The sequence below is a fragment of the Lynx rufus genome, unplaced genomic scaffold (assembly GCF_022079265.1).
Source record: "Lynx rufus isolate CCGP_SWC_20201006 ecotype Redwood Valley unplaced genomic scaffold, mLynRuf1.p SCAF_25, whole genome shotgun sequence".
NCBI classification, from domain to species: Eukaryota; Metazoa; Chordata; class Mammalia; order Carnivora; family Felidae; genus Lynx; species Lynx rufus.
In genome coordinates this window covers 3397125-3423120 of record NW_025814840.1, presented here as the reverse complement: position 1 = coordinate 3423120, position 25996 = coordinate 3397125, and the positions used below count along the sequence as shown (strand labels likewise).

At 40.4% G+C, this 25996-nt stretch overlaps 1 protein-coding gene across 17 annotated transcripts in view; it reads right to left on the bottom strand.

Moving 5' to 3' along the window:
- The window catches only part of PCDH15 (protocadherin related 15), a 789181-nt gene that overhangs the window by 338382 nt on the left and 424803 nt on the right, over positions 1-25996 (bottom strand). For 15 of the 17 annotated variants that reach the window (XM_047088664.1, XM_047088665.1, XM_047088662.1 and 12 more), the window contains 3 exons: positions 11920-12126; positions 2451-2585; positions 494-643 (listed from right to left, as the gene is read on the bottom strand). In XM_047088664.1, coding sequence (XP_046944620.1) covers positions 494-643; positions 2451-2585; positions 11920-12126 — 492 coding nt within the window. Of the gene's footprint in view, positions 1-493; positions 644-2450; positions 2586-6792; positions 6814-11919; positions 12127-25996 lie in introns of all 17 variants that reach the window. The other 2 variants (XM_047088660.1, XM_047088661.1) reach the window with 1 other exon arrangement.

The following is a 25996-nucleotide window of genomic DNA, read 5'->3' as shown; positions in this document are numbered from 1 at the left end:
GATAATTCCGCAGTACAGCCAGTTTGGAAAGTACTAGACTCTACTATCCCAAAAGCCCTCGAGGAAGAGTTAATTCTCCTTTAAAGTCAATATAAATACATTTTTATGTGACAAGTAAACATAAGTCTCAAGCTTTTTAAGCCAGATTATGCCATATAATGAGTCTTAACTTCATTTTCATTTCCTTTTTTTTTTTTGTAAGTTTATTTATTTTGAGAAAGAGAGAGAGAGCACAAGCAGGCTAGGGTCAGACAGAAGGAGAGACAGAATCCCAAGCAGGCTCTGCACTGTCAGCACACAGCCTGATGTAGGGCTTGAACTCACAAACTGTGAGATCATGACCTGAGCCGAGATCAAGAGTCAGACGCTAACCAGCTAGGCCACCCAGGTGCCCCTCGTTTTCATTTCTTAAGCAATTTCTGAAGCGTCGCATTATACAATGCCCATGGAAACAACTGTTTTGCATAGCGCCTTGTACCATATGGGTAGTTACCTGTATGACGCTGTCCCCGGGGCTCATGTCTGTATAAACGTAGACATCATAGGATATTTCAGGGAAGGTTGGAGTGTTATCATTTGCATCCATCACCCGGATATTGACAATAACTGGCTCGCTTTCTTGCACACCATCAAATGCTGTTATCTTTGGGGATGAAAAACACACATAACAGATAAGTCATGCAAACATAAGCAGTACTGAATTCAGTCCTATGATTTAAGGCATTTCTCATATATAATTTCAGTTTTAAAAGGGTGCCAAAATGTTTTGTTGATAGAAATAACAAACTTATAATAATACACATAAGCAACGTGCTTTAATGCATTAAGAAGCAATTACAAAGGATTCTGTTTTATTTTTAATGTATTCAATTCCAAGCACATGTAAATAAGCAGATATGTAAAGTTTTAGAGAAACTTGGAGCGGGCCAGTAACATTGGTTCTTAGGAGTTAACTACTATTTAATTTTTAAAAATTAATAGGAAAATATTCTTCCATTTTACATATTTTATATATAATTCCATAGATGCTTTTAGAGCCAACATGCTTATATTGATAACTCAAGAAAGTAGGCGCCCTAGGGATGCGATGTCTTTTCCTGGTAATTTACAAAATGGCAGTTTTAAAGGACTTCTTGATGTTACTTAATAGTGCTATGTTAATTACATCGTTAACATTTTAGGAAGGTCTGACAAACAAAGTCCGCACTGCCACGCCACCATTTTTGTTCTGAATGACTTCTGAAATCCACTCTGTGTCTAAGTTCGCAATGTCACTGAGGGTTTCTGGAAGCTGTGGCTTTGCTGTGTAAAGAAGGGTCTCCAGAAAGGAGTCTTCTGTAGGTCCTAAGTCCTTTCCACTGGCTCATTTTCCTCTTATATCTGAATAAAATATGGCTCATAAATTTGGAAAATACAATTTTCTTTTTATCTATATCCACCTCTCACCCCCACAAATCATGTATGTGTTTGTGTAACAGAATACAGAATACATAGAATATATAGAACATAGAATATAGAATATAATGTATATATTCTATTATATATATACAGCTTTAATAATCTCCCCTCACCATTTTTTTTCTTAACTAACCTGAACCAGGCTTCCTCCATCAGATAATTCCCTGTTGGAGAGAGGGAAGGCTGTCCTGTGTGTTACAAGATGCATATCGGCATCCTTGGGCTCTACCTGCCTGATGCCAGTAGATCCTGTAGTGATGACCAAAACTGTCTTGCAGACATTGCCAAATGTTCCCAGGGCTCGGCAGGGGGGTGGGGGGTGGGACAGGGGTTGGGGGTGCAGGGATCATCCCACTGGAGAACCACTGGCCTAACCCTATGTCAAAATATAAAATGTAATAACAAAAACCATAAAATAAATTAAAATAAAGTAAGGGTCAGGAAATAATTCTTTACTTGTGGATTCTAGTTTATACTATCTCAATTTAAGTCAATTATAAGTGCATGGTGAAGAATGAAAGTCTCATTTTCCTGTTTTCGTCTTGAAAATTATTTTCCTTTTTTTTTGGTAAATAATGATAACATAGCTGTACAAACTTATAAACAGAAAAAAGAGAAACACATGTAAAGAATTTTATTACTGATAGTCTCAATTCTCAGTTACTTGAAAATACTGCATTTTTTCCCTAAGTCACAGACCTCTTCAGTTTTAACGTTTATTTATTTTTGAGACAGAGAGGGACAGAGCATGAACGGGGGAGGGGCAGAGAGAGAGGGAGACACAGAACCTGAATCAGTCTCCAGGCTCTGAGCCATCAGCACAGAGCCCGATGCGGGGCTCGAACTCACGGACCACAAGATCGTGACCTGAGCTGAAGTCGGACGCTTAAACGACTGAGCCACCCAGGCGCCCCACGGACCTCTCCAGTTTTAAACAGACATCACTTTCCGTTACACGTACGTGAACACACATAAATAATAAATCTTTTTACCGAAAAAGTGTAAGTTTGCTGCTCTTCTCGGTCCACTGGTTGAAGTAGGGTGAGGTAGCGAGTGATACCGGTCTGTGTGACGGTGAAGACTGAGGTGTAATCGTTGAGAAAAAGGTGAAGCTCTGGGTCTTTCGTCTTTGAGAAAACAAAAAAAAGTTGAATAAACAATGCAGCTATTAGTTCATGAACTGTAAATTAATTTGACAAATCTGTTACAAAACCATCCATGAGTGTCAAAAGAATTTCCAAAGAAAAGATAGGGTTTACTAGACATTTACTCATCACTGAGCTGAATTATGCAAAGACAATGACTCACTTTGTGGAAAACAACATAGTGGAATAACTGTAAGTATTATTAATGTAAAAAAAGGAAGTAAATAAGATAGATAACAATCCAATTGAATATGTTCTTATTGATTATCCAATATTCTCCAGAACTTCACTGAGCTCAAGGAATAAGAAGTAAATGCAAGAGAAGAAAATTGGAGCCCCAAAGTTTAGCTGTGGGATTGTACAACTACTTGATTTGTGGTAACAAAGCACCCACATGCATATTACTATTCTGTTCTCATGTTTAATGTAAAATAGAAATAAGACTGGTTATGTATAATTCATTACCTATAAATATCATGCTCGTTCTTTCATATTTTAATGCTGTAAAGATTCTCCAAGGGGAAACATAATGTTCATTTTAATTTAAAAATTTCTGATAATCAGATTGAAGGTGTATGAGTTGGGTGCGTGTGTCTGATAAAAGAGCCCAGAAACATGATATGTACATAGAGAAGTGATTGCAAAAGTTCAAAACAGAGAACATTCACTAAGCAGGGGAAACCCTTCACAGTCTATTGATGTCCCTGAATGAGAAGACATCCATCTCTGCATTTTCAAGAAAGAACAAGGACACGAAGTGGGGAGGTGTGCATTAGTGTCTGCATAGTGGAGTCAGAGGGCAAGTGCACCAAAGGAAAGAGGGGTATCTGGGACGGACGGCTTCTGATAAGGCTATGACAACAACAGCAACAGAGATGCACAGGGAGGTGAGGCATTTTTATAGATTTGGGCAACTTTAAAAATTATGCAGTGACGGTAAAGGGAGATCGGGAGATACAGGCATCCAGTTATGGAAGGAATAAGTCGTGGGGATGAATGTCACCACACAGGGAATACAGTCAGTGGTACCGTAACAGTGTCATCGTGCGGTGACAGATGGTGGGTACTCGTGTGGTGGGCATGACATAATGCAGACAGAAGTCAAATCCCTGTGTTGTGCACCTGAAACTAATGTAGCTCTGTGTGTCAACTATATTCAAAAAAGCGCCCAACACATGGTATGCATAGCGTAGTGTGAAATGCAATTTAATATCATAGATTCCTTTTCTACGTCTGAAATCGGGGGCTGAGGGCAGAGTATAGACTTAAAAATTGTTAAAGACATGTTAAATTTGACTTAAAAAATTAGCACTCACATTTTAAACATTTTTATGTGAAATTGAGAAAGTTGGTATCTGTACTGCTATATTAAAAGGTGGTCCTGATGCAACCCACAGATGCTGAAATCTATACATCTTGTTAAAGCTTCTGTATGTACATATTCTGAATAACTTTGAAATGAATGGTTTCATTTGAACCTCACACAGTTCTGTATTTGTGATATCACCTTAGATATTTGAGATATCACTTAGCTATATCATTGCAGCTTCTAGGTCCATAGAAGACTTTAAGTCTTCTATGGAAGATTTTGATACAAGTCCAGTATGCTACATTTATTGATCCTACAACAATAAAAAAATGAATACGATAGACAATAATTTTCATTGATCTCTTTATTATAAAATAATCAAAACTGTTCAGAGCCATGCAAAGTCAGAGGCTTTACATGGATACTTTCAAACAGGAACCTCAGTTTCCGTGTCAGCATCATGACCCCATATGCTCAGCATGGCTAGCAGGTGGTGGTGGGGGGGTTGATTAATCAAACATATTAGTTAATAAAAAGTTAAATTATTTTAAAAAATAGATGATAAAATGCATATAAATTCAACATACTTTAAGCCATATTTTGAGGTTCCTTCTTACTGTGTGTGTACTTTAAAGTCAATTTCAATAAAATTTGATGGTTATTTTTAAGTGATCGAGAAAGTTAAAAGGCAGTTTCAATTAACAGCAATTACCAACCAGGGTAAAATCACTAGGCTGTTAAATTCATGTATTTTTTCCTGTTCTCCGAGTGTCCCAACAGTGATGTTGAGCAATGCAGCATCCTATACTCAAACCTCTACGTGGCCAGTAATCCGAGCTGAGCAAGCTCTGCCCGTGACCTAATAGAGCAAATATTTGCTTCTTTCCCTTTGTTCAGATCCCTCAGTCCTTCTCTACTTTCCTCATAACTAATGTTCTCCCAATTTCTTTCTTCCTTCCCCCTGGAGTCTCTCTTGGTAAATTTGTTGGGTATAATGCCTTCAGAGACTCACCACATGTTGTGAGCATTTTCTTTGTTATGTCAGGTGTGGTGATGGTGCAGGACTGCGGTGAGCGCCGGGCCGTGCACCACGGTACACACACGCGACACCGCACCACCCGGTCGTGCCACTGACCACGCCGTTCGTTCTCCCGGTTTATGAAAGCCACGAGACCCTCACTTCAAATGCTTCCTGTTTCAAGATGACACGCCCGCCAGGACTTCAGAAACAGACTCTTACGTTTGATAACGAGAAACATTAAAGACTTTTTGATAATTTGCTGGTCTTCAAGTCCCGTTGCAACTAGCTAGAGACTAAAATACGACTTTCCAGACCTGCGGATTGTTTTTTTTGTGAAAAAGATAATATAACACATAAAGCTATCACTGTCAATGGCATTTTATAGCTCATGCCAATCTTTCCTGCTCAGTTAATCTCTGGTTAAATTATAACTTGTGAAATTTACGGATACTTACCATAGTAACCTTCAAAATCTATGTATAGGGTACTTAGACGCTAATGGTGAATACCTGGATATTTCTTTGAGGCCAAGAATTGAAGAAGGCAGATTTGAAAATATGCAGCCAATTACTACTCAAAGCTTAATACCTAGGACTTATTTTTAAGGCTAATACTAGTTTCAGGTGTGGTATATTATGAGTGTAAAATGGACAGAAAATGCTCTGACTTCTTATTTTTTTTTAAATGTTCATTTATTTTTGAGAGAGACAGACAGAGCATGAGAGGGGGAGGGGCAGAGAGAGAGGGGGACTCAGAATCCAAAGCAGGCTCCAGGCTCCAAGCTGTTAGCACAGAGCCTGACACGGGGCTTGAACCCATGAAATGTGAGATCATTACCTGAGCTGAGGTCAGATGCTTAACCCACTGAGCCACCCAAGCACTCCATCTGACTTCTTATTCTTACAGGGTCAGTACTTTTAATGCAGCCCTTGTGTTTAAAAATTTGTTTAAAATACACATTAGTTTTTTAAAAATAAGTATGTACACAGAAGGCTGATTAATAAATTTTCCTTTTCCCTCTGACATAAGGTAATATTATATTATCTGAAGTATATAGTAACTATACATGATAAGTGTGTCATTTCATTGGTTTGTGTATTATTCTCTGGGAGGGTAAAATAAACTCTGATATTCACTCACAGCACAGAAAAATTGAAGACAAAAGTAAGGACATATACAAATGCAAAGGTAAACAACATGTGAATGTAAAATTTAAAATCTTATTATGTAGAAGAAATCCATTCAAATATAACAATCAACTGGATTTGAAGCCAATTTGGGGTTTCCAATGAGAACCAGAATACTGTATCTCTCTCTTACATACACACACACACACACACACACACACACACACGTTTATATGCATCCTCATATATATATACACATACAACACAAAAATGTATGTATATGTGCACATATATACATATGCATACTTAGGTAAATTATGAAGCATAAGGGGAAATGACAGAAATTAATCTCATCTGCCAATGTGAATTGGTCAACAGTAGTTGTCTTCAGACAACCTTGTTCAAAAGAGTTCAATCCCAAGCTTAGAGTCTTTCAGAAATACGATGATGAATTACTAATGTTTGTCATAAACTGAAAAACATTAAAAAATTGAACAATCTTTGCTAAAGTTCACATAAAATTTGGATTCCATACAATTCATTCTGCTATAACCAATAATATGATGAACATAAAATTAACATCTACACAGACATATATAAAGTCGTTGTAGATGTCTTTATAACGGATACTGAAGGAAGTGTCTACTTGTTTTACGGAAAAGAAAGAGAACTAGGAAATGAACCACAGCAATTCACAAAAGAGCAAACACAAAATGAATGCCTAGTACCTACAGGAACTCCCCCTGGAGGAACCTATATGCAAATTAAACATTAAATAGAAACATGTAAGCATAAATGACCACAGACATACATATGGCTTACAAGTATACTCTAGTAAAAAACAAATAAACAACAGCAACAACGTTTTCTAGCGCATTTAAACGAATAACTTTTTTCACAGTGTATTTTTTTTCTTAATATTCTGACATAACATACATACGACAGCATAATGATATGTATAAAGCATACCAGGACCGTGGACCTTTAAGACCATATTGCATTAAGTTTTAAGGACACCTTTATTCTGAAAACAGTAACGCTTTATGCAGGACGTGAACCCACATGGAATTCTAAATGACTTGCTGCCTTCCTACGAGCCAAATGGGTACCCTCGGTTGATTACTATTCCCCATTATTTACTTACTTTTTATAACCGGAATCCAATCATCAGCTCTTAGCAGTTCTGCTTACTGAAAACATGGTGGTTTCGCACATCCTCTTAAATACCTTGGGCGTGTCTTGCCCTATCTACCTGCTGGGCTATTTTGAAAGTATGATGTAAGAGCACTTAAAAAAAAAACAAAAAAAAAACCCCAGAATGTGACTCCTATTACCTCTCTATATGACATATGTACCTTTATGTGGACATTTATACATCAATAGAAAAGGAACACTGACACAAATATTTTTGTTTACTCTTTTTTTTTAGTTTCACTGTGACCGTTAATATTCCTTCTACCCCAAAATCTACACTGCTGATAACTCCACTCACCGATCCCTGCTACTATTTCTTAAAACTCTTCCTTTCTACTGAACTGAAGGAAGACGCTGATTTTTGGACAATCCAAGTCTGTTCTCCTATTCTCGAAGCTACTCAGGAAACTAACTCCTGCCGTGATGACTTCTCTTTCCATGCCTAGCGTTCTTCTCCATTTCTTTTGGTAACACCTGAATGCGGTGATGTGTTTCTGTCTTTATTCTTAAATCCTTTGCCCATACACTGAGTAATTGCATTATTCTGGCACTCAAAAACAGCGAGAATTTATCAGGCAGTAAAATTCTTGCCTTGAAAGGGCCTTGAGGTTTCTTTTTGTTAATACAAATCTTTAAATCATCTAGTAGCGAACATATTTTGCTTTTAAAATAAAGAGTCCTTGGCCTGGGGGTGGTGGGGGAAAGAGGTGATTCCAAAGGACATCAATCCATCTTGAAACCTATTACAGACTATCTCATGGATTTATTCTCAGTGCTGGAAAATGGAAGTTATATGGAATACAAGATGAATTATGAGAAGGCTCGTTTCAACTCAATAGGATGAAGAGTTTTCTAGGAAGTGGTTGTCCAACCCTGGAATGGGCCGTATCATGAAACAGTTAAATCAAGAGCACTAGAATTTTGATCATATGTTAGATATCCTCATTCCTCTACTCATGCCTGAATGTACAAGTTCATTAAACAATTAGTAGAAACTACTAAGTTCTGGGAACTGTGTTAGATCCTCAAGATACAAGAATGACAGAGATCTAAGCCCTGTTCTCAGTTTATATTCAAAGAGGGTGCAAGGTGACTACAATGTCACAAGGATAGCACGAGAGAGACACCCCACTCAGGTGAGAGGAAGCAGAGTCTGGACATGATGTGACATGATGCCCATGCAGAACTCTCAACACGGAGTGGAAGTTGTCCAAACCAGCTTGGGTGATGAAAGAGGAAAGATTTCAAAGCATGGAAAATGTCACAAAAAAAGGTAATGAGACAAGAAGCTACACAGGAAACTACAAGCCATTGCTAAATGTAACAGGTGAGGAGGAAGTTTCAGGAAATGAGGCCGTATGATTGTTCAGGCATGAGATAACAGCCAGCCATTCTCTTCTGCGGGAAAACTGATCTCAAAAGCGTGTGAGGCAGAACTGTGATGTAGACTGATCTGACCTCTTAACTAGATCACTCTTAGTGGCTGGGTAAGAGACACCCGAGTAAGAAAAAAGAGGAGGGCAAGGACATCAGAAGGTAATTCCAATGAGAGATAAAGACAGTCATGAAATATCCAGAGGACAAAACAGGGAGGATATGAAGATTTTCAGCTGCAGTGAGGAAACAAAAACCAAAGACTCTTGGGTTTCAAGACTGAGGGGCATGATGAGGGGTTATATCAGTGCCTGAGGAGTGGGTTTTAAGAGAATATTTCACATGGTATAGGAAACTGGATTAAACTATGTTGACATTCTATGGGCTTGTTTACATTATAGATACACAAAAGCTGTATTTAGTATTTTAGAAACATTCATCACTATGAGATTAGAGATACTTGCTCACTTTCTAGGCACCCAGTAGCACTCCCTGTAGTTAATTTTGGAAAGAGGATGGGCCTAAAAAACTAATGGCAAGATACACATTGTTTAATTACTTGACGTTTTTACAAGACATATTAACGGTGCCTTTCTCTAAGTGCATGGCAGCATTTAAGGCAACTGTCCTCTCCCTGCCCTTCCTACCAGCCCCAAGGGAAGGACAGGCCAAGGCATCCTGTCACATACCTGTTTGCATCACAGGTGACTGAATGAAAAGGGGCGACTCACGAAAACGAGGCCCACAGAGTCATTCAACTATCACAGAGTACGACCAAGGGTCACACAAGCCGGGGCTGGGGGGTAACTCCAAAGAACAAACTCTTAAGAACAACAGCCTCCTGCCCCAAACTCCTCCCCCAGCCCTGGAAATGCACAGAGCATTTAATAGGCTAAGTGGGATGGTCAACTCTATGAGTAGAATGTCAAGTAGTGTTTCCCAGACATTTTACACCTAGGAGCTCCCCCAACTCCACCTCACCAATACCCTGTAAGTCTCATCATCCTTTACAAAGTCTCTTAGAATGCATTTTCACATTTATAATGTTAACGTGAATGGCAATCCAGGAAAGTAAGAATGTACCCAAGCAAGTTTAGCATGCAACTATTCAATAATATAAATACATCAAGTAAATACAAACACATACATTTGCAATTATGGAAAAACTCTCAGCTGCATTTTCTTTCAGGATTCAGATTTTGCTAACTGATGTGTTCATGAAGGTATGACTTACACTATTATAATTTTCCAAATTGACTAGTCTCTGCTTAACATATGATTACGCATTCCAATTTAAAAATGAAAAAAATCCATACCAAAATCTATGGGACATCACCAGGCCTACAAAATATAGTAGCTTAGCCTATATAAAACTTATTAAGGTAACTCTGAATTTTCTAGTGAGGACTCACTAGATGAAGACATTCAGGGGATCCCTAACCCCCTACATTGGGATGGGAAATGGTGCTCGCATATGCACTTTTCTGGAAGAATGTCTGTAGCATTTATCAGCTGTCATGATTGTCAGACTATAGTCATACTGTATCAAGTAGACATGGGCTTTCTAGTTTGGTGCTTAAAATCAAGGACTTTGCTTCCCATAGACCTTGGCTCAAGGACCAACTCCACCATTTACTAAGTCTGTGATCACAGAAATCAAGTTAAAATAGCTTCAACTTCCCCTTCTGCAATATGGGATATTGCATCTTTTATGTTTGCTGTGAGATTTAAGGGAATTAACACAAGATAAAGTATTTACTAGATTGTCTGGCCGGTACTAAGAACTCACTGACAGTTATTGTTAAAACGTGATGAGACCAAAGAGGAGAGACTACGCAGCACAGAAGGTTGGGATGAGGGGAGAGAGAAAGTATCAGGAGGTAGAAAGGCATCTGGAAAGAAGCGGGGTGCACACAGAGTTGTCACAGCCTCTGCGAAGTGTTAGAAACTTTTTCCAGAAAGAGGGGACAAAAAATCTGAAAGTTCCCTCTTCCTTTACTAGACGGATGATGAAGCTTCCTTGTAATGAGATTTTGGGGGACACTCTACGGCTGTGCTGCCCAAGTAGTGGCAGGTGACCACTTAGATTTAAGTTAGTTAAATTAAACAAAACACTAAATTAAGTTGTCAGTGTAGTCCTGTTTCCAGGGCTCCACAGGCACGCGTGGCTGGTGGCTGCCATCGGGGACAGCGTGGCTGCAGGACATTTATGAACAGCTCTGTTGAAGAGGGAGAAATGGCTGAGTCAGGTCTTTCTCCCTTTGGAAGGGGCAGAATTCAAACTGAAAGTATGTTTTCAAAAAAATAAAAAAGATGCATGGGGAAATACTGTGGCAGGTCACAGAACCACAGAACAAAAGGAAGAAAAATCAGAGATCAGTACAGGCCTGGGCATCTTCTAACCCAAGACAACAGGACCCAACAGCACTCCCTTGTGTGTGACTTTGTCAGGACTCATTTCCTCTCTGTGGTGACAGGCTTCCTCCATGATGTCAGCTAACGCGGCCACTGTGGCTTCAGATCCGTTTCCATTTCTTTAATACATGATGCCAAAGCCTCCCCGCCCTGGTTCCTTGATTTTCCTTTCCTGGAAAAGCTCTGACTGGCCTGGTATAGATTGGCTGCCCACTTCTCAGCACAAGACGGGGTGCAGAGGTCAAGAACTCTGATCCGCCCAGCCCGGACGCCCAACCACCCGTGTGGCCAGTGGCATGTCCACCACAGGGCACTGGCATGCATGGCGCACGGAGACTTGACATCAACACGGCCACCGGTGGCAGTGTGAGCGGGTCAGCTGCCTCCAAATGTGTTTTTGCCTAATAACATAGCATCGGAAAAGTTCCTTAAACCATACCACAGGGCTGCCTTCATGTTTTTGTTTTTTTTTTCTAATATTTATTCTGTAATGTGATTATGTTCCCCTATCAGCAATTATAGAAACAGTTTTCAACCCATATTAATAAAAAAAAAAGAAAAAGATTGTCCTGTGGTTTAGCAAACTATAAATGAAACATTCCTTTTCATCCTTTACCCAGGATCTGTAAACTGAAAAACAAACAAACAAACAAACAAAAAAACAGTCACTGAATTCAAACATACTCTTTTTCACAATATTCTTGATGTGAAATTAGATTACAACACTAAGATCCTCGTTTCTGAGACTCTTATTTATACGGACTTGGTTCTCTATTCTATGGCTCATGTAACTATGTCCTCGTAAAATTTCCTGTTGACATAAAGACAATAAGAGACGTGTTAAGAAAACAAGAGCAAAATGCAGATTGAACTTACATCCTCTATGTCCTTGTCCAGAGCCACAATTCTAAGAGGGGTGGTCAAATTCAGACTGTCGGAGATAGTGGCTCCCACTGGGGCAGATTCCAGAATGTAGCCTTGATAACTGGGCATCGTGAAGTAGGGACTCTGGTTGTTTTCATCCAGTATTTCAATATGTAGACTGGCAAAGGCTGGCAGAGGGTGACCATTGTCTTGTTCAGCCTAGAAAATAATTTTTTGAGAAGTTAAAAAATTCTATGTTATTGGATGCTTTTGGCGTGTTGCTTTTCACATCATATAGGAGGGTTCTTTTTTGATCTGGAGTCATTACAGAAAGAAGAAATGCTTTCAAGTCAAGGGACTGGGGCCCTTAGAACGAGTTGACGAGGACAAGAAAGTCCAGAGACAGTTCATCAACTTTTTGGTCTCCTGTCCTCAAACTCAGTATATATTAAAAACAAAACAAAACAAAAACAAACAAACAAACAAAAACACTAATAAAGAGTTATTGTATCTGCATTATATGTTGTTAGGAGAGAAAATTGTGCTTAAAAACAGGTAGACAGAAAATTGAGAAGCAAAGGCATTTGGTAAATTGCTAATAAAATATTTAAGTAAAAGAGAAAAAAATTCATAACCTAAAGTATTATATTTACTTTATTTTCCTATTTGTCTTCTCATTCCACACTAATGATCAAATCCCCAAATAACTCATATTTCTATATAAAGTTAATAGATTAAGGCTACATTTTTGCCCATGGAAAGTCCTCAAAGACATCATATAACGGACAGAGATGATTTCAAGTAAGTATTTTTAAATAGCTGTAGAATTCCAAATATTATTTAGTTAGACATATGTTATTAAAATATAATTAAGACTCATGTACTAGAAATATGTTTGTTTTCTTGTCTTTTCTCCTCTTCAGTTAAAAAAATTGATGACAATTTATATTTCCAATAGATTTTCTTTTCATGACTACATGGTCATGTTGTGAATGGGGGAAACACCAGCCCTTGACTTTCTGGGTTTTGTTTTTGTCTTTTTTTTAGAAAGTGTACCTTTTTATATAGCAATCCAGAAGTTATTTCAGGGAAGATTTCATCACAACTGACTCCTAGAAAATTTCCTCCAAATGTCAAGAAAAACCTTGACACAATTCAATAGAATGTATTTATTGAAATAGATTCAAATTTTCTGTCATAAATTTTTACTGATAAGTTTTCCCCACTTTTGCAATAGTTGTGTTTTGAAATCAACTCCAACTGAAGGTTAAATATTTTGTATTAAATACTCAAGTGCTTTCCTGGATGAAATCGTACCATTTTAGCCATGAAAATTTACAAGTGGTTCAGATAGGTATCTCTCATTTTTCAATCTGGGGCAGAAACTCGAGCTTCTAGAAGATAATTGTACACTTTCTTCTGATCATAATTTAGCATTTTCATCAATGAAGAGGGTGAGTAACAGATCACAGTTACCAGTCTGGGAGTACTGGTGACTTTGAACCAAGAAAAATCACAATATTTTTTCACTTCATATTATTATTAATATTGAACTATTTTGAAACATCATTTATGCTAATTACTAATTTGAAATCGTGGTAATTAATAAACCCACTGTAAAATTAGGTTATTTAAAGCACTGATAAAAACTATGTATTTTTCTTCTTTTTAAATATTTTGAGAATTCCGTTTCAATACATTAGATTTCCTTTATAATGCTATGTCATTTATTGTACACATTTATATTTTCATTGGGGGACATATTGCCAAAGTGGTCCATGGTACAAAAGGTTCAATGAGCCCTGATCCGCACGGGGAACCACAATCTTGAAATAATGCACAGCCTTTTCTGGACTTACGCATTCTTCTCACACATATGCCTATGCGCCAACCCCCCCCCCATCAGTATGGACTGCTCTTTCTGTGTCCAGCAGCTGTCATTAATTTGCGCTGAGCCACAGATGCTCTTCAGGAGTTCCCTCTGTGACACACAGCAGGCTCTTTGGACACAGCCAATCAGGGTGAGAGGGACAGACCCTGACTAGAAAACATCGCTTTTACACTGGACGAAGCTAATTGGTCCTTACGGGCTTCCGACCCAGCAACTGTGATCTGATTAAAGCGGGAACAGTTCATAGACGCAAGTCATTGTGAGCAGGACCTTTCTCTCTCCCTTTATTTTGCATCTAATTATTCCAAAAGCCATGATGCCACATCCTGGGCATGCCAGCAGTGCTACGAAAAGTCACAAACTCTATAACGTATTCCCTCCCCCACGATAAACACACACAAACACACCATTTATGGATGGTGAGGGGAAGACAAAAAGCCTAATTTTATAACAGTGAAAGAAGCTTATGTTTTACATTCAGCTCATAGGTTGTTAATTTTTACTGCCAGCTGTGACGCCAGGAAGAACATGTATTATTTGCATGATGAAAACAAAGTGGTCCAATGAAAAGGAAATGAAACTCAAATTAGATCTCTGGGCACAATCAAATTCTGCATGTCTTTAAAAATAACATGCAAAAGCCCCGTTTTAACCCTCACATTAGTTTGCTGTTAATATGGCTGATATTTTTGGATGGCTGTCATATATTGTGTCAGGTGTGCTAACCAGGCATCTGTCTCCAAAGTCCACATTCCTAATCTGTGTCCTATTTTGTATACCCCTCTCTAAATGTGAGAACATATACATTTGTGTTGATGGAGAAGTAAAAAGGTTAGTTTTAAGTTCAAGGCCACATCACATGTAAATACCAGGCAGGAAAGCACCCAAAACTCCAGTCTCCTGATTTATGAGAGGCTACTCAGGGAAATTCACCACCTTTCTCCAATTCAGAGGATGCAAATGAACATCCCAATGTAAGACTGATGGGAGAAATTAGTGGCAGGAAAGAATATTAATAACGTACATACTCCAGATTAATTAGAGTTAAAATATGGCACTTAACACAAATTAATACCATTACACTTTACTCTTCAGTGACACCATGCATCAAACCTGTCATCCAATCCTTCCTTCTGCTGTACAATATAAATAGGAATTCTCAAAAATCTGACTTCTTCTGATCCCCGGTAACCACTCATCAATGAGAAGAGAAGTGCAAAAAGCAGGTCAGGTGAAAGAAGGTGGTATTTTAACAGTTCTTCTTCTTCTTTTTTTTTTTTAATTTGTTTTAATCTTTATTTATTTGGACAGAGAGAGAGAGTGTGAGCAGGGGAAGAGCTGAGGGGAGGGAGACAAAGAATCAGAAGCAGGCTCCAGGCCCTGAGCTGTCAGCATAGACCCTGACGCAGGGCTCGAACTCCTGAACCGTGAGATCATGACCTTAGCTGAAGTTGGATGCCTAACCAACTGGGCCACCCAGGCGCCCCAAGAAGGTGGTATTTTCAAAAGTCACTTAACCCCATTAGGTAACTGTATTTATATCTACAGAGCCTGTAGTTACCAGTTAAATATTATATTTAAAAGCCAGGTTTTTTTGGGAGAATTTCTGGGCATGAGTCCCATTTTCAGTAATGAAACTAAAGGACAAGAAAGCAGAAGTATAAAAAAAATAAAATAAAATGCACTATTCAGCTACTTTGGCGGGCAGAACACTGAAAGAGACAAACCACTCGATCTTCGGTATTAAAACAAGCAAGTGTTGACAATGGCATAGCTGCCTGTACCTGGGGACTGAGGAAGCAGGATAACTTTTCCTGTCAGGGGGTGGGGGGAGCAAGCACGTGAACAAATCCCACCATCTCCGATAGGAACCCTCTCAAGGAGATAGAACAATTGAGGGCAGAATGGGAAAATGGGAGAGATTATCAAGACGTTTACATACATTCTAGGGAAGAAGAAAGAAATTGTTTTCTGCTAGACAGGACTTACCACTCGCGGGCCTAAGGAGCCTACTTTGCACATGTTCACTTGTGAGGACCTCACTCCTCACAGGTTTTGCTGAGCGGGGCCCCTGGCAGGGTCAGTTGCCCAAGCCATCAGGACTCCTACACTCCTACACTGTCCTTACCCCCGAACCCGTCTTCAGCATTGAAAACACTGTTCAATAGCCCTTCAAAACAACACTCTCTCTTGGTTTCCTCTCGTAGTACCCCTGACCTCTCCCCATTGTCCTTTGCTGGTCTCTCCCAGCCCCAGAGGGCTTGGCCATCTCCTATTTATCCTCATACTCCGGGGCTGGTGGGTCCCTGCGAATGTCATGGCCGTAGAAATGTCAGCAACGTCCTCACTCCAGCTCAGCCCTCCTGCCCTCACCTGCCACGTGAGTCCCTGTGTCCATGGCCACCGCACACCTGTGCCTGGGGCCTGAAGAACATTTCCCCTGTAACCTGTGCCAAAGGTGGGGGGGTCTCAACTCACAAGCCCGCTGCTTGGGGGGTGTTCACGACTCCTGGCGGTCCCTTCTTCCAGCTGTTCGGCCAGGATACTCAGACCCTGGACCCACCTTGCTTCTTTCACCCCTCACGGCTAATCCATGAGCACATTTTATTGACTGTGAACTTTCAAATGTAAGCAGGACCTAACCACTCCTCACCTCCTTCACCGTCTCCACGATGATGCCACTATCACCATCTGTTACCTAATTATTTAACCTGTCAGCTTCCCCCTCATCAGGAGCCCACACCCCATAAGGGAGGCCAGTGCTTTTGTTAAAGAAGAGCCGGGTTGGGTCACCTCTTCTTTTTTTAAATGTTTATTTATTTATTTTGAGAGAGAGAGAGAAAGAGAGAGAGAGAGCGCGCGCACACATGGGAGAGCAAAGGGGGGGGGAAGAGGGAGAGAGAGAGAATCCCAAGCAGAATCCGCACTGTCAGTGCAGAGCCTGACATAGGATTTGATCTCAGCAACTATGAGATCATGAGCTGAAATCAAGAGTCAATGCTCAACCGACACAGCCACCCAGGCTCCCCGGGATTGGGTCACTTCCCTGACCAAAGCCCTCCATCGACTTTTACTTCTCCTGGGCCTACACGATCTGATCTCATCATGCTCCCTCATGCGAGGCCTCCTCACTAGGCCTGCTCTGTGCCCCTCCTGGACCCACCTTCCTCCAGGGTAGAGCCTTCGGGGCACAAAGGATGACACTCCTCACACCCCTGTCTCCCAGCTGAGCACAGGCTACTTCTTTACATCTACAGGAGGCTGACGCTGTGAACCTGACAGCCCACCCCCCCCCCCCACCGGCCACTGGGGCTTCACAGACCCCTATCCCTTAGCCCACTCTAAATGCAACTTTCAAACAGACCAGAAGAGCACTTGCTTTGGAGAATTTCACTGGAGGGCTAAATTTATACTTCCAGTTTCTCTCTTTGACTAGGAATTGCATTCATTAACTTTTTTTCCTAATCGATTTAGATTGCTAAAATACATCTACTCAAGTTTCCAACCAAATAATTTATTTATTAGCACTAACAATGCAATTCGTTTTCAACGTTCAAAGAGCGAGGCATTTAGACACGCCTGCCTTGAGATTTGAGCATGAATTCCTTGGACTTTTATTTGAAAGCCAGTGCTTACAAAAGTCTAAACATTTCCCTGTAGAAAGACAACATGTTGTTATTGAATTCTTTTTCAAGTGCAAAGTGAGTCATTGTGGAACAGATACCTCTGAAGTTAGCCATAGTAACAAACAAACAAACAAACAAACGGAATGGGGCATAGCACTACTATGATTCTGACAAAAAAATATGGTACTTTAACACAATTATAAAAACAGTTTAAAACAGACAAAAGTAATTTATGCTGTTACAGCCATACAGTGGGTGTTCTCAGGTGTGTGAGGGGCAGTGACCAGGAGAGGGTAGTGAAGCATCTGGGGTGTTTGTAATACTCTTTTTTCCGTACATATGGGTGCTCCTATTTGTGAAAACTCATCGAGATGCACACTTTTCAATAAAAATGTTACTAAAGAACTACCATCAACTCGCTCTCCCAAAACATGCACATAGGTTTCCCCTCCTCCCACCACTAGTAAACTAGTTTATGGCCACTAGTTCACAGTAAGGTAGACAACTAACTTACGGCCACCCCAGAGCACATGGTACAGTTTAATAAAGGCTGATCCAGGAAGGGCCTGGAACAACCAACACTGCAAAGCTATTTAAGCATTACAGACACTTGCCTCTTCTAGTACATCGTTTCGTTAAAGGCAGGCTCCAGAAGTAGGCTCTGCCTTTTGTACTTTTCCATTCAGTGTTTCTCAAACACTGTTTCCTAAGCCCTGGTTCTGATGCCTCAGTATCACGTGAGGTTATGGTTATCACGTGAGATTCCTGGGGCTCAGTCAGACTTTCTCATTTGCATTTATTTGTCTGTTTCCTTAATTATTATTTTAATGTTACCCTGCCTTACCGGGCTCCAAATGACGTTAATATATGGTTGGTTCTCACACTTTGATGCCCTGAGAAACACACGGGCATCTTGATTGAGTGGGGGGAGCCCTGAAATCTGCCCTTCAGAAACAAACACATCATATGGTCCTGTCCAGCCGCTAACCCCCCGCAGATCAGTTAGGTCCGTGCACGTTGTCTTCTCTCGCTCAGGTTCCCAGGAAGCTGTGACACTAAGAGTGGCCTCAGCCCAACTCTGCTCTGGAGAGTAACTGTTCCTTTGTCGGCTTTAAGCAAAGTTTTGTATTTCAATTGGATGGAACGGATGGACATGGAGGTGGGGGGGGCTTGCTTGTGTGAGGGAGTTCTCCTTAGGGTCCAGCTCAGCTCACTAGAGTCCTACAGGGTGTTGGGGCCAAAGCTCTACTGACAGTGGGTTACATTTCCTTTCTGTGAACGTGCACTCTTCTTTTGAAATGTCTTAGGGAGATGTGGCAAGCCTGTGCTGCCCGGGTCAAAGATGATATTAATATTATCAACTAATTAATAATTGAAATAAGTGTATCTCATTGCTTTTTGACCCTTCTTATAAAATCATAGTGCCTTAAATTTACAGACATTCTTTATTTAAACTTTAATACTCTAAGGAATTAAAGGATGTGCAAAGAGTTTGACAGCAAGTGGATTTATAAGTCACTAAAAAATATCTGAGGACTTAAAAAGCCATATAATGATTTACCAGATAAAATGCAAAACACTGCTTTGTATATTACACACAAATACTGGTTTGTCTGTAATGTCATAAGTGTAGCAAAGAAATACATCCTTGGCTGGAAATAAATACATTTTCTGTTTGACCAACAAGAAAAAATATCTTCACTAGACAGAAGATAGACAATGCACACGCGACAAAAGTTCATAATATGACAACACAATAATATGGACACACTTCCCACCAAAGAAATATTTTTAACAAAGTGAAGTATATTGTATCTTCACTTGAAGAATATGCCCATTCTGTTTATAATTTATTGCAATGAATCTGCAAAGTTCCTGTATATCTTTCAATAATAAAAATCTTTCTTAGTGTCTGAGATACAAAGTGGCACCAGAGTGACTAAACCAATTTTGAATGATTTAAAGAAGGAAAATAATCAGTCACTTTGGGGAAGACACGAGCTCAGGAACCCCTGCTAATCACAGATATGTCAGACTCATTGGCTGGTGCTTTGAACATGGGAATCATCTTGGCTATAAATAGCATGGCCAGCCAGAGACAGAATTATGACAGTGATAAAGTAGTAACTTTTTCTGGAATGCTCCTGACTGTTTTATCTCCCTCATTTTGCCATGCCATCTGCCTCCCCAGTCAGCAGAGGCCCATGCAGGGTTCTGATCCTGTTCCGACTGGGTTTTCTCCCAACAGCTGAAGTGTCTTATGTGAACTGGTCAACTGGAAAAGTTCATCTTGGAATATCTGAATTTCACAAAAACCCATCAATATCCCAAAAAACTGATCTCCAAGTGGGTTATTTTTCAGGGCCTGGAAAATAGGGAGAGCGGGAGTTTAGTGTTTCACCTATATACCAGGTTATTCTTTTTTAAAGAAAAGGTTTACTTATTTATTTTGAGAGAGAGGGGGAGAGAGAGCGAACATGAGCTGGGAAGGGACAGAGAGAGAGAGGGAGAGAGAATCCCAAGCAGGCTCCACACTGCCAGCACAGAGCCCAGCGTGGGGCTCAAACCCACAAACTGTGAGACCATGACCTGAGCTGCAACCAAGAGTCAGATGCTTAACCAACTGAGCCACTCAGGTGCCCCTGTACCTGGTGACTCTTGAGAAAAAATAGTGAGTAGACCTACTGAACTCACAAGGTTGAGAGTATGTCTAAAGTTTTCCATGCAACAAGCAAGGAGCTTATGAAGATCCCCTGGGAATGGCTGTAGATGTATGTAGAGGCATGTACTGGGGAGGTATGGCAAGGACCACTCAGAAAGCAGCTTCATTAGAACATTTTACAGTATTTTCACTTGCTGCCTTACTCATACAATGACCTTTGCAGACAAGGGGGACTTGCCGAAATCAAGGCACCGTGACGAGAATGGATAAATTGTTTTTCCTCTTCCAAGCACCTGCAGGTCACCTTGTGAGGAAGAAAGGAGGCCAAATAAACTATCACCCCCGTGTTTCTGTTGGCAGCTTGCACATTTGGATAGACACTGTATTCAACTGGTATGCTGTATTTCTGCTCTGAGGGCACAATACGTTCTTTCCTTTCATTAATTTCCATAATTGTCATATTACTAAATAATTCAGCCTCATGCTTAGAATTTTTTAGAATTGGGGACAACCAGAAGGATGTACAAGTATACAGTGTTCTTTTGAGGAAACAAAAATAATGTTTTATGTGTTAATCTTTACTGTGCAAATTTTTAAGAAGGAACATAAAATTTGTTTTGTGTATGTTGGGTTTGTTAAGAAATGTGCAGAGTTGGGCCTCCTGGGTGGCTCAGTCGGTGGAGTGTCTGACTTCGGCTCAGGTCATGATCTCATGGTTCGTGAGTCCGAGCCCCATGTCGGGCTCTGTGCTGACAGCTCGGAGCCTGGAGCCTGCTTGGATTCTGTGTCTCCCTCTCGCTCTGCCCCTCCCTGACTTGTGTTCTGTCTCTATCAAAAATAAATAAAATGTAAAACAAAAATAAATTAAAAAAAAAAAAAGAAATGTACAGAGTACATGAAAAGACACTTTTCCAAATAAGGTACCCAGTTGGCTAACAGACGCATGAAAAGATGCCAACATCGCTCATCATCAGGGAAATACAAATCAAAACTACATTGAGATACCACCTCACACCTGTCAAAGTGGCTAAAATTAACTCAGGAAACAACGGATATTGGTGAGGATGCGGAGAAAGAGGAACACTTTTGCACTGTTGGCGGGAATGCAAACTGGTGAAGCCACTCTGGAATATAGTATGAAGTTTCCTCAGAAAATTAAAAAGAGAACTACTGTTTGACCCAGCAATTACACTACTAGGCATTTATCCAAAGGATACAAAAATGCTGATTCAAAGGCACATGAACCCCAATGTTTATAGCAGCACTATCCACAATGGCCAAAGTATGGAAAGAGCCCAAATGTCCATTGACAGATGAATAAAGAAGATGGAATACTACTCAGCCATCAAAAAAGAATAAAATCTTGCCATCTGCAATGACATGGATGGAAGTAGACTGTATTATACTAAGTGAAATAAGTCAGAGAAAGACAAATATCATATGATTTCACTCATATGTGGAATTTAAAATACCAAACAGATGAACATAGGGGAAGGGAAGCAAAAATAAGATAAAAACAGAGAGGAAGGCAAACCATAAGAGACTCTTAAATACAGAGCACAAACTGAGAATTGATGTAAGGGAAGTGGGTGGAGGATGGGCTAAATGGGTGATGGGCATTAAGAAGGACAGTTTTCAGGATGAGCACTGGGTGTTCATGTAAGTGATTAATTACTGGGTTCTAGACCTGAAGGCTAGACTATTCTATATGTTAACTTGAATATAAATTTAAAAATTAATTAATTAATTTAAAAAAGGAACCTAAAATTAAAATAAAAGATGAGCATGTATCTAATGTGTTGATGGTTTTCCAAAAGTATTAGTCATTAAGAAACCCATGGAGCGTTTGCTATTTCATTACTAATAAGAACTAATCCTTGAAATTTTTGTGGGATAACTTCTCTAAAATATATAAAGGACTTTCACTCTTAATGGACTCCAACTTCCTCACCTTAGTGATTCTGCTACTAGGGCAGACACAGTTTATTGTCTACTGACCTGCCGAACTGAGATGTGGGGCATGTCTGTGCTTGGTCTTTGAGCAGGGATCTGTTAGGACAGGGAGAGCACACTCAGCTAGAGTATTTCCCCCATAGCATTTGTCTTGCTTCCTGTGGATGGAAACATCAGGTCCGAGGTTTTCTGTCCTAACCCCGGCTCACTGGAGACTCCTAGTCAATCTTCCCTAAAGGGAGTATGCACGCCTTTCTTTGCCCCTCTTTATTTCTCCTTTTTCTGAGAGACTGACAAGACTCATGCGACAGCAGAAAGAACAGTAACTTATACTTCACCATCTCCTCAGCAGACTTAACTGATTTTGACAGTTCCGTTTTCATGGGAGATGCCACCCTTTTTATTCTGAGACGTGATGACTGATGTCTGTGGCCCTCAGCTCCGCCTGTCTGCTTTTGACACCTGCGATCTTTCGAATCGGCAAAGTTCTCCATGGAAAATACATGTGGTGGGTAAATGATCCAGTGTCCTGAAGGCAACATGGAGTGACTTGACCTATTTCTGTTTTAGCAACATTCTGTTGGGAACGTGCAGGGCCGGGGTAGGAGAAGCAGCTGAGGTTGGAGAGACCACCTGCATGAGAGGGTGGCCTTGATGGTGGGGGCCAGAGAACTGCCATGGGCACGGGGGCTGGGGAGACAGGCAGGAGAAACCCCAGAGCTACGTGGAGAAGACCCAATGGTAACTGGACGTGGACCGCAGGACAGGTGTCTGGGGGGCTGGCATCTCCTAGATGGGGTGCCCGGACGACTGTGGTGGTGGTGAGCCAAGAGAAAAGCAGGAATAGAAGGCTTCAGGTTTTCACAGGTGCTGAGTGTGCTGCACTCTCAACACGACACGCCTGCATTGCCCTGGGACTAGTTATCCAGCCGGTAATTGCAAACATTGATGCAGACCTCAGAAGGGAGGTCAGTCTAAAATCGTCGTTTCCATACCTGCGGTTTCCTTGAGGCAAAGCCTCCACACATTTCTGTCTCTTCAACACCAAGCAAAATGTCAGGCACCTCTTAAGGGCTCAGAAAAGATGTGGCAAACTGAAAACCAGCAAATGCCAGATGCCTTAAAAACAAGCGAGCCTGAGTTTTCCACTGAATCCCTGTGAGGTAGAGTGCAATGAGTATCCCCGTTCAGAAAGAACCCAATGATCTGTGGCATCAGAAACCCATGTGCCACGTAGCTGTTCTCTTGAGCCTCAGTCCTTCCTAGGATGCGCTGTTTTGTCACATGACTGGAGCAAAGTAACTCCCCAGGATAACCGTCACATCATCACTAATATTTAAGCTCGCCAGTTTCAATTCTGTGGCTCATTTTTTGTGTCAATATATATCTTTTCCTCAGGAGGAGGTTTTTTTCTTTTTTTAATATAGTCATAAATGGCTTTAAACTCTGCCTTAACATAGGTCTAGCCCTCCCCCTCACCCCCAAGTGATTGAATTTGAAAAGTTTATTGCAACTTTTTTCTGGCAATAGACACAAGACAAAGTTGTACTGAACGCATACACTTTCAAAAGTATGTATGTAATGTGGATCCTGACAAACTTAACACAAGACCATGGGGGAGGGGAAGGAAAAAAAAAGAGGTTAGAGGGGGAAGGAGCCGAAACTTAAGAGACCCTTAAAAACCGAGAACAAACTGAGGGTTGATGGGGGGTGGGAGGGAGGGAAGGGTGGGTGATGGGTATTGAGGAGGGCACCTGTTGGGATGAGCACTGGGTGTTGTATGGAAACCAATTTGACAATAAATTTCATAAAAAAAAGTGTGTATGTAAATATAGTGATGACGTAGGTACATAAATCTAGCAGCTTTACAAGTTTTCTTGTGCCAGGGAGAAAACTAACATGACAATTCATCGAGCACCTTGTATGCAGTATACACGGATGGGGTAGGGTCTTGGGCCACAGTGTGAAGACATATATTACAATCTGCACTACTGCAGAGGTCAAGAGAAAATAAACAGAAAAACTGAATGTAGAGTGATCAGAGCCACCATAGGGACAAGCAGGGATGTAAGAAGAAGCCTCCAACCGGTGGCGCCTTTCCAGAGGAAGTAAGCCCACCGATGCTAATTACTGGTGCCTCGGTGTGAACTAGACTCCCATGAGGAAGGATAAGATGATTCAGGAGGCAAGGCGGCGCGTCTACAAATGCCCGGAGGCAGAGAGAACAGGGCGACTGGAGAGTACTGCTAGGGCTCCAGGATGGCCAGACGGAAAGCGGAAAGCGTGCAGGTGACTAATGAGGGCTCCAGTTGATAGGCTCAGGGCGTGGACGGACAAGGAATACAGGTCAGCCTGCTAGACGGTAGAAGCAAGCCAGTGGGAAAACGTAAAAATCTGACAGACCATAATACAATCCTGTCTGTGAGCCTCGTTTGAACCCATGGGATTTAGATAAAAAGCAAATTGCTTTTTAGATAAAAAGCAAAATGTTTGAGCAACTGCCAGGCAGTGAATTGTTAATAATTTATCCATTAGAAATTTGTGTTAGATATCTGGAGCACCAACATGTGTACTAATAGTTTTCTTTTTTAAATACTACACTTACAATAACAAAAGAGAATTTTCTGGGCTTTGTTAATGAGACTTCATGCATGAACTAATTCATGATCACCCAGAATCTAAAATATGCTTTTGTATTTCTATCTCATAGTTGCTTTTTGCTTCGTAACTATGGTGATCATGTAACTTTTCATCCAAACTGGGATGGTTTCGAAAGTGAAAGAGATATTATGAATAATTACACAAAGACAACAGGCATGAATATGAACCATCCTGAGCCAACCACATGTGTGATTCTTATTCAAAATGTGTGCTTCATTTTAAAAATGCTTAAGTGATGACATTTATTTTAGATTTGGAATAGCGTCTAGAAATGGAATGCCCTTTCCTCTTTTAACTGGACAAGTTCCAATCCTGTAGTGTCTTAAAGCTGGTGAACTACTCCATTTTCTCTTCCTAGTCTCACCTTTCCATATTTGGAGGATGCTGAATGAATCACTGGCTGAGCCGAATGAAATAAAGATGATAAATTTCTTAACCATGGCACTTACCAGCTGTGCAATGTGCATGTATCTTTTAAAAGCAGAATTCTCAAAGTCTAGGAGAAAATGCTTCATTTTGTTTTATTTTTCCTTAGCTTCCAAAACAGAAATTGGGATCGAATCCAATAAAAACTTTTATGGCCAATGAAAAATGAAGCATTATTAAAATAAGAAAAAGGGAAGAAGCTGAAAGACCTACTAAAGAGACTGCCAGATTGTAGCATTTCAATGGATCCCTATACAAAGCCACAATATTCAGCTATTATTCAAGCAGGTGGCACATTATTATTCTTATAGATTGATACCTTTGCTTATTATCCCCTTGACTGCACACAAAACACAGTAATTTGAATCTAATAATGTCTGTAAAAACTTCCATTAATAATATATAGTGTTATTAAACCATAAAAAAATTATCTATGGCCTGTTCTAATTGATTTTGGTCTCTGTAATTGATGGGCTGAGTTTCACCATACCTGGGTATGCCAGGACAACTAACCTTATAATAAAGGAAAATCACTGATTTCAGGTTTGAAACGAGGCGGTTTGGAAACACTGCTTCATCGGGTTTCTCACCTCCCACAGAGAGCAGCACCACAGGAGTATAAGCAGATCGCCGGTAGACAATGGAAACGTATTTTTGAGTTTTATATAGTTCCATGATAATTAAAATAGTCAGTGCAAGAAGATAAAGCTCATGCGTGGCCATTTTACACAAATGGTAAAAGGAGTCTGTCTTTGTGGAATGACTCCCAAGTCCTACTAAACAAGATCCAAGGAAATAGTCTTACATGAGGCTCTTCCATGTTCTGCCTCTATACCTCGTTTCCCCATTAACCACTCATAGCCGTCTACA